General features: G+C 36.3%; 1 protein-coding gene across 1 annotated transcript in view; it reads left to right on the forward strand.

Moving 5' to 3' along the window:
* PDE4B (phosphodiesterase 4B) overlaps positions 1–9828 on the forward strand; it is a 494025-nt gene that overhangs the window by 462002 nt on the left and 22195 nt on the right. Inside the window, 1 exon segment of the mRNA XM_007460087.1 lies at positions 6902–6906. Within this exon segment, the coding sequence (XP_007460149.1) occupies positions 6902–6906 (5 nt within the window).

The following is a 9828-nucleotide window of genomic DNA, read 5'->3' on the forward strand; positions in this document are numbered from 1 at the left end:
ATGTCTGAAAATTTAAAACGGTTATTTTGGAAAGAAAACAGTAAGAAGAGGTGTTATCATTAAATAAAAATATCTGTCCAGCTCAACCACATAGGCTGTGTGCTAAAGCTAATCAAATGGGGCAAAGTGGAGTGATAATTTGGCAACGATCTAATGTCTTTGGTCAGTATGGATGATAAAAGTTGATAAACCTAACCAAAAGAGACCTGAATATATTCTTTCTAGCTATAGTCTTATGCGGTTGCATTAGACAAAATTCCAGAACTTTAAGCCCATAACGGAGCCATAGGTATTACCTATTTTAAGACTTCATTTTATAGATGAGGATTATAAAAACTGAGGGTTAAATATCTAATATGCTCCAAAGATCTTTGTAAAATATAAAAAAGCAATCTAAATGAAAAGTAATTTTATTATGACATGACTTCTCCAGAGTCATCAGGTTAATTAGTGGCAGATTAAGGTACTAAAATCCAGCTTGCTCTTCATCTTCAGCAAAAAGCTGATTAAGCTTAAGAAAGACGTGGGACATTCCGTCTTTAGCTTGCATTGATTTTTAACCTTCTCATTACTCTTCATGAATAAAAACTCTACATGTCTTAATCATTTCAAGTAAAGAGAACTAATTTAGTATTCCTGAAAATTTTGTGATCAAAATCTAGCAGGAAATAGTTGGAGCAAGTTACTTTAAATGTCCCTGGCATTGGTTGTTTTGTTTTTCTTCTCTTTGCTTTTTGCTGTTTCAATTTCTGAATAAATATACATATTAATATATCTGAATTAATACATATTAATATAAGAGGCATATATATACATACATATATCATCAGATAAAAAATCTCATTAAGGCAACCAGGATTAATATTTTCATCCTCACATAATTGAAATGCTACCCTACAGATAATTTATTTCCAACTTTTTCAGTTAACGTAATAGCCTATTTCTTCATTCTTTTCTTAGGTTAGATTTCCATAAATGGAATTAATGGATTAAAAGGCACCATTTTTAAGGCTTTGATACTTATTTGCTTTCCCACTGATCCCAATGCCAAAATTTAAGTAGTAAAAACCCTGTGATTAGTAAAACTCCTTCAGTTTCTTTCTATTTCTTCCTTTCCTCTCTCTGAAACTGAAGGTGATGAATTGGAGAGTTTTACCAACTGGTAGGAAAATAGTCAATGTTCCAGTTCTCTCTGCTACTTAGCAGAGCTGTTGGCTTAGGAAGTAGAAACGAAGACAGTGATCTCAGGTTGACCCTATCCCTGTACTCCAGAATGTTTCTGCCCAGTGGCCCAAATTATGCAAAGCTCTCCCAACTCAAATAAGATTTCTGGATTCTTGAGTTGTGTTATCAACATCTTGGTGGAGTTGGGTTCAACAGTGTTGGCAGCTACAAATTTAGAAACAATATTGATGTAATTAATGCCTTGTCAACGTTTTAAATCAAATAAACCTCATTTACAGTAGATAGAGATACATTTTGATGTGTTTAGGTAGCTCAAGATGAATTTTGATGTTTAACTCAGATGTCTGAGTTAAGCACATGTTACGAATATCTTGCCATAAAACATTGACAAACTCTGAACTATTAACCTAACTACTTAAAATGAGCAGATGCAGGAAAAAATAAAGGGAAAATGACTTGGGAAGAACTGATTATCTCGTGTATAGTAGTCCCTCCCCCTTATCTGTGGTTTTGCTTTCCACCATTTCAGTAACCCATGGTCAACTGCAGTCCAAAAATATTTAATGGAAAATTCCAGAAGTAAACAATTTCTAAGTTTTAAATTGCGCGCTGTTCTGATTAGTATGATGAAATCACACACCGTCCCACTTCACCCACCCGGAGGCACGTGATTCACCCCTTTGTCCAGCATATCCTGCCCAATAGTCACTTAGTAGCCAGAGGGGTTATCAGATCAATTGTCCTGGTATCTCAGTGCTTGTGTTCAAGTGACCCTTACTTTACATTTTACATAATAATGGCCCCAAAGCACTAGAGTAGTGCTGCTGGCCATTCAGATATGCCAAAGAGGAGTTATAAAGTGCTTCCTTTAAGTGAAAAGGTAAAAGTCCTCAACTTAATAAGGAAAGAAAAAAATCATATGCTGAGCTTGCTAAGATCTATGGTAAGAATAAATCTTCTATTGGTGAAAATGTGAAAAAGAAAAAAGAAATTTGTGCCAGTTTTGCTCCTCAAGCTGCAAAAGTCACGGCCACGCTGTGTGATAAGTACTTAATTGAGACGGAAAAAGCATTAAATTTGTACAATAAGATATTTCAAGAGAGAGGCCACATTCCCGTAACCTTTATTACAGTACATTGTTATAATTGTTTTATTTTAGTATTTATTGTTGTTAATCTCTCACTGTGCCTAATCTGTAAATTAAACTTTATCATAGGTATGAATGTATAGGAAAAAACATTGTATATATAGAGTGCAGTACTATCTTCAGTTTCATGCATCCACTGGGGGTGGAACATATCCTCCACCAATAAAAAGGGACTAGTGGATAATGTTTATTAAGGGAAATCATTCCATGCCAAAATATCCTTGATAGTCTAACTTTAGCTCTTTTGATATTTACCCATTGCTAATCATTACTTATTTTATCAAGTAGGACAAAGTTAGAAATTTTCTTAGCATATAATGTAGGAAATGAAAAGAAAATTTTCAACTCCTGGATGGATACGAAAATTTAGTTTTTTAGCCGTTATAATAAGATACAGAAGACTTGAATTTAAAAGTTAAAATATGTAAAAGGAGATTTCACTGCTGGGGGCGAAAGGGGGGAGAGGAGATTATTTAATAACCAGGATAATCAGCTGAGTATAGGAAAAGAACTGACAGAGTTGAAAAAAATAGACTAAAATTTTAGTAGCTCTGGTTGTTCCCGACAGTGGACTTCCAACTTCCTCTCTACCCTCGATATCAGAAGATCTATTGAAAACAAGGAAGAGTTTTATTATAACCCGAGAATGAAGAAATGTTGGCTCTACCCCTCTCTTGGTATCCTGTTGCCTAGAAAACCTCCCTTTGGCTCAAATACATCATCAGGCCCTGTACTGTGAACCTACTCCTGGTCTGCTAGACTTCTTGGCTTTCTTTTTTTGAAACCCTGCCTTAGCTACCCTGACTTGGATCAAATTTTCATAGACCATCCTCTTAGCTACCTTATTGGTTAATATCATAGCTAACATTTTCATTATCTGGGGTTTTATTTATGTCTGCTCCAGTTTGCAAGCTCTTGAGTCCTGAAATTCTGCTTTGCATTTTTGAGGCTCCACATTTGCTTGTAGTGGTAGTTGGGCTAAAAATTATTAAGGAGGCATAGCTCTACTTCTGTCTGTCAGGAGGGAAGTGAAAAGCAGATGAAGGCTTTTGTCAGTTGGTGGTAATTGATTTTGGTTTTGTTTTATTTGGAAAAGCTCTCTGCAGTTCTACTTGATTTGGTCATTTAGGAAATTTGTTGGCACTGGGAGTTTTGATAGCTTATCCTGGTTTTGACCAGTGCTAGGACAGGTGATGACCTCACTGGTGGGCACAGCACTGTTTAAAGATGGAAACATTTTTTTGCATTTTCAAAAACTTTAAATTCATGGAACATGCTTAGACTATCCAGGGGTAATGTACATTTCCAGTATCCTTTTGCACACCCATTTGCCTGTGAGAAGCTAGAGACTTTCTGATGGGTCACTAATGAGATGGACTCTAACTCCTGCTGTAGATAGCCCAGAAGGGTCAGTTTCACTGACCAGATGCTACCCATCCACCAAGATGAAAGGGCACAGTGCTCTCCTTGCCTCAGTCCCTGTCCATTGCGATCACTGCTCCTGGCTCCATTCCGTAATTGAGTCAGAATGATTTAGCTAGATCTGCGTTTATTGATGCAATGGGCATGTTTTTCTTGGCCAGGGCTGGTACATTACTTGTGTTCTTGACAGGATGAACTGCCACTGAATTCTTCCCTGCTGTATTTTAACACACTTAAGATCTACATTGCACCACATTGATTTGCATCTGTCTTACCAATTGCATGGGAGCATCCCTGATAATATCTCAAGATTTATCAGTATTATTTTTTAAACACTTTAAAATCAGTATAATTTAATTTCAGTATGTTCATTTTACTTTGCTTGCAATAATTAAAAATACTCCTCTACTAATAATCTTTTTTTGTATGTTTGAAGCATTAAGGTAAGGTCATTGTTGAATGCTGCATAGTAAAATAGTAAAATTTCTAACTGAGAAAGGTCATAGATTGCTTTTCAAAAAATGCTTTTCAGGGCCCTTGATAAATCCTAAAATAGGAGAACTTTGCCAAAATAAACAAACAAAAACATGAACCCCTGGGCAAGACTGGATTCTCTTTTTTTTAAAGTAAAATAAATATATTGAGTTAAAATGAGTAAAATTGAGCTTTTTGGTAAAAGGTAATGAAGAAGGAGGGGATACTGGTAAGAGATGATTCAGGAGAGATTTTTCTTCTTTGAACACATTTCAAATCTAACTACATGAGCCAGGACTGCACTTTCCCAAGGACTCTGGTTTTGCCTGAGGGCACATTAATTATGGGGCAGTGTAGAGATTTTTAAGGCCCATTTCTTCACTTACAGCTTATTTGCTCTCAAAGCTTCCTGCGGTGCCAAGATAGAGCATTACGTAAAGGGCCACTCTCTTTAAGTGTATAGCTGTTTGTTATTTTTGTGTTGCCAGATCCAAGATAGCATGGCAAGGAAACCTATCTGAAGAGCCCTTTGCTCCATACACAGCACTCTCACCTATGTTATCTCCTCTGATGCTCACCAAGAGGAAAGTATTATTATATCTCCATATTCAATGTGAAACCAAGCTACAAGCTGTGTCCAAGACCCTCAGCCACTAAATCATGATGCTTAGAATCAAATCTGTTCTCTTTACTTCAAAGTCAAATGACTTAAAAATAGTAATTAAAAGGAAAACCAAAAGATTAGTATGATGTATGTTTACATTTTTATAAAAGAACAACAGCAGGAAAAACTAATATTTTTTATCAGGATGTTACCTTTGAAATGCGGTGGTTAATGATTGGAAGAGAGCAAAATGGATTTTTTTGCTGGTAATATTCTCCTTTCCTACCTGAGTGCTTGTTAAACAAGTATGGTCATTTTGTACACTATTTTGTGTGTATTTTGCACACCAATAAAAGTTTAAAAATAATAATAATAATAATTAAAAGGAAATCCACAGGGTAATTTATTATATTCTTTTATGCCTTGCCAACAAAACATATAATCATAGAATTTTTTTTTTTTTTTTTTTTTGCGATATGTGGGCCTCTCACTGTCGTGGCCTCTCCCGTTGCCGGACGCGCAGGCTCAGCGGCCATGGCCCACGGGCCCAGCCGCTCCGCGGCATGTGGGATCCTCCCGGACTGGGGCACGAACCCGCATCCCCTGCATCGGCAGGCGGACTCCCAACCACTGCGCCACCAGGGAGGCCCTAATCATAGAATTTTAAAGCTAGAGCTCGACCTTCTTATTTTTCAGACCTCAGCTTAGATGTTTTCTCTTTGGAGAGGTCTTCTCTAATTATCCTAAGCCAGTAGCTTATTTGTTTTACAATTTGCTGTCACAATTTATGATTTTTGACTTTTTTTGTTGTTTTTGTTGTAGAACTTGGTTTTTACTAATCTCCTCTCTTTGACTGTAAGGTTATTGGTGACATGAATTGTGTCTACCTTGTTCATTATTGTAGCTCTGGCATTTAGAATAGCTCTAGGCATTCAAATAAATATGTGTTGGATCATGTGCATGATGGCTCGGAAACTTAATTTGTTGGGGACCAACTATATTGTTAATGGCACATCTATTAGAACCCAAGAATCCCGTTTCCTGTTACACTGTACCGTGTTACACATAGGTGCTTCCCATGACCAATTCTAGTTTTTCTCATTGTTAGCTTTGATGAGAAATTCCCATCTGGTTCACAGTGGCTCTTCAAAGTACCCTCAGAAGCAGCAGAAGCTTGCACCAGAGCCTTCCCCAAATGCAATCAGATAACACCGAACGAAGTCTTGGGGACAAATGTTCTTTCCTCGTGAGCAGAACTATGAAGCACATTTTTGTTGTTGTTTTGGTTCGACATCGGGGTATTCAGCTTACCTTTCTCTTGAAAAGTCTGCATCCTGTGGGCCAGAATCTAAGCTCTGCAGAGACTGACAATAGCCACTGCACACTCAGCTGGGAGCATGTCTGTGAATACATGTTGTGTCTAAAACTCAACCATTTGCCATATCTGTTGTGTCTGGGGCATAGGAGCTTAGTCATTATGCCATTGTTTGGTTGTATTTCTCATTCCTGACATATTGCTGGTACTCCTCTCATCCCCACCTTGGCCACATATTCAATGAATTCAGATATGCTGCTGGATTGACCTGAACTGTGGAAATCTGAGTAAAATGCATACTTGGTACAGTTGTCCTTATGTCAGGCAATCTGTGGCCATTCATGGCTTCTGGTTAATACATAAAGAGTTCTGAAGTCTCTTAATTTTTTTTTTTTTTTTTTTTTTTTTTCTGAAGTCTCTTAATTTGAGGAAATTGGCTAAGTCATGAAATCATGAAAGGCTAGATTTGAAATAGCTGGACATCTCCAAAATAAACTTTTCAAAGGTATGGCTTTAACACAAGGCCATTTTGAGTTATGGCTTTATCTGACAGGTTTCATCTATCTTTCTGGCAATTCTGGTTTACACTCCTTAGACTGATGAATAATCTAAATGTCAACCAGCGAGCCAGAATTTCTATGAGTAACTCATGTGTCACGTAATCTATATGACATAGCACTGCATCACACCTGCTGCAGCAGCATATCAGGGAAATTCTCTAGTTAATTTCTTGTCAACAATGAAAAGAAAAGAGTTTAGGTGCTAAAGAGCCAACCAAAACCTCCACCCAGATGCAAGCCAAGTGAAAAAGGTGCCAAGAGCTCAGATTCTTTGAAAATTCAGAGAAAAACTCAGTTTTAAGTACAAATTCTACAAGTCTCAGACACCTTACCAACCACTGCATATATATTGTTTCTAACCTTCCGATTTTAAAGATAGAAAAACTTAGTCTCCAAGAAACTCAGCAACTTGCCAAGTTTCTTAGTCTAAGTTACAATATAGGAGTTTATTTTCAGACCTAGTTGATCCTATGTCATGTTATTATGATGTTGGGTCTGCTGTTAGAGTCTTATTTGTGCTGTTAGACCCCACCGGTAAGGCCATCCTGTAGTCAGAACCCCTTCTACTTCATGTACAACCTATGCATCTAACTCTGAAACTACTTTTATAAGTAGTTTCATGCACCCAACAAACCTGTACATCTGGGGGTACGCTGTTCTGCAAAGCATCCATCCATCTCTTCTAAACTTTGGTAGCTAATAATAGGAAAAACAAAATGCACAACAAGTATAACTGTCTTTTTTGAGGATAAAATTACTTAAGACTACTGTATTCATCCTTTATGATTTAAAAATATGTTCAAATCTCTAACCTATGGTAGATTCTTCTCAATTTGCAAGGACGTATTCTAGCGTACGGATTACCAAAATACCAACAGATAACATATATTTATCCAGGGAAGAAAAGGATATTTCTATGTAACCCAGGGATTTTCTTTATTTATTTGATGGTCCCTAGAGTTGATCTTGAACATTTCCAGACTAAGCGGCTGTCCCAACCCTGGGAAACTGCTAATCCAGAAGCAGCGATTCCCAGGGGATATTTTGAAGCGTCCCGTTGTCTTTTATCTCAAAGGGTATGTGAAAGTTTCTAGCTGAAATCAATATAATTACTACTAAACACAAGATATGCTGCATATTGTGTTTAAAAGGGGTATAGTAGTAATCTCAAAAATCAGCTATGGTAGAGTTTTATGGCTGCAAAAATAGTGGAAATTTTAATAAGGCAATATTTAATGCAGGATTTTAAGCAACCCAGGAGATGTTATAGGATAAAATTGCAAATCAGTTCTTAAAGAGAATCATGACCAATTTTTATCGGGTTATGAAAAGAATGTAGAATGTTTGGGGGATGATTTTCCTGTTCTGTGGCATTGCTTTCAAGTTAAAAATGAAGGCCTTGAAGCATAGGTCGTGTTTTCCGCTGGTCAGGAGAGGACACTAAACTGAAAGGACCGTGGGTCTGATCCATGGTAAGATTTCTAATTTTAAAAATGTAACAAATTGTAGAACCTCTGGCTATGTAATCATTCAAAAGAGACCTTAGTCTTCTGCTTTGGAATCGCATTAACGTCCCATGGCACTGGAACTGGCTTTAGAACCTTGAGGTTAAATATTAGCCATCGTGCACAGAAGTTGCAGAAGGCTTAAGTGGAAAAACAAAAGAGTACCTAAATAGCTTACCTTGATTCCCTGATTTTTCTCATTGCTACTGTGATTTTTGTCATCTGTAGAAAAATAAAGCCTCTGCTGTGTGTAATTATCAGGCCAGCATCCTCAGTCTGTCATAGTACCTTTTTGGGGGTCTGTCTCTATTAACAGCCATATTAAAAGGGAAAGGTCAGGTACATAAAATGAAACTGTGAAGCTTCAGTAACAGTTGCAGGTGTTTTTCATCAGAAGGAAAGACTTCTGTCAAAAAGAGCAAGTTTGAATATTTTAAATTATCTAAAAATATACAGTACCTCTAAACCTTACACATTATGAGTGTATGACTTTGAAATCCAGTCTCTTTAAGGGATATTTAGGACATGTAATATCTGGGACATATTTATACTAAAAAGAAACATTTGTTGTTTATCTGAAATTTAAATTTAACTGGGTATTCTGAATTTTTATTTACTAAATCTATAAACCCTACATATGTGAAAACATATATATACTCACACACTATATTTATAAATCATAGCTTATACATATATATACATATATATGTATATATAGTTAAAAATGCATAATGAAAATATAAGTCTTTGGGTATAAATATAGTGTCTTTTGTCTATTAAATTGTGTCATTGCAGCAACTCTCAGAGTTAGGGGAATGTTAGTTCATGAGAAATTTCTCTAAATATTTTTATGGGGATTACTTTGGGTCTAGGAAAAATCCGTTTTTTTAGCATGCCAATAATGTGTGCCATATCTCCTCTTGAAAAGTTTCCAGAAATTCTGAGGAAAAAGAGACAGCAGCAAAGAGTATAGATAGACAGTTGGGTAAAAAGAAACAACTATGGTAATAATTTTGAGAACTGTTCAAGACCTAGTATCAAGTTGTAGAGCAGTTATATTTAAATTCTTTTGATTTTTTTTTCAGTTCTCTGTATGAAAGCACTAATGGTTTATCCCTACCTTGACTTTTAAAATGTCTCTTGAACAGATACTAGTCCTCTAACCAGCAAATGGAATTTACTCTCTTTTAGCTTCATCATAAATGCCAATGTTTTGTTACAGAATTATGGTAGAGATGTCCATTATTGTTTTTCATTACATATCTATTGTGGATTATTACATCACTGGACAGTTAAGAAGAGAATCACTCAATTCTAATACGTTTAGATGCATTTCTTTCTGATCTGGCACATGGACAGTTAGAACGACTTAACTATATTCCTTGGAGCACCAGGGGTTTGCTCCAGTAATAGAGCAGAACTTTTCTGCTAGAATGCCCCATCATGGAACTATGTAGTCTCCAGTTAAGTAGATATTAATGGACAATGGCAAGTTATTCCTTTCTTAACCCCATTACCAACTCAGTTCAATTTCATTTGCCTCTCAAATAAGACAAATATGTCATTAAAGAAACTGGACATCAAGTTTCAAATAGATGGTAGAGTTCATAGGGAAA

The sequence above is a fragment of the Lipotes vexillifer genome, unplaced genomic scaffold (assembly GCF_000442215.2).
Source record: "Lipotes vexillifer unplaced genomic scaffold, Lipotes_vexillifer_v1.1 scaffold134, whole genome shotgun sequence".
NCBI lineage: Eukaryota > Metazoa > Chordata > Mammalia > Artiodactyla > Lipotidae > Lipotes > Lipotes vexillifer.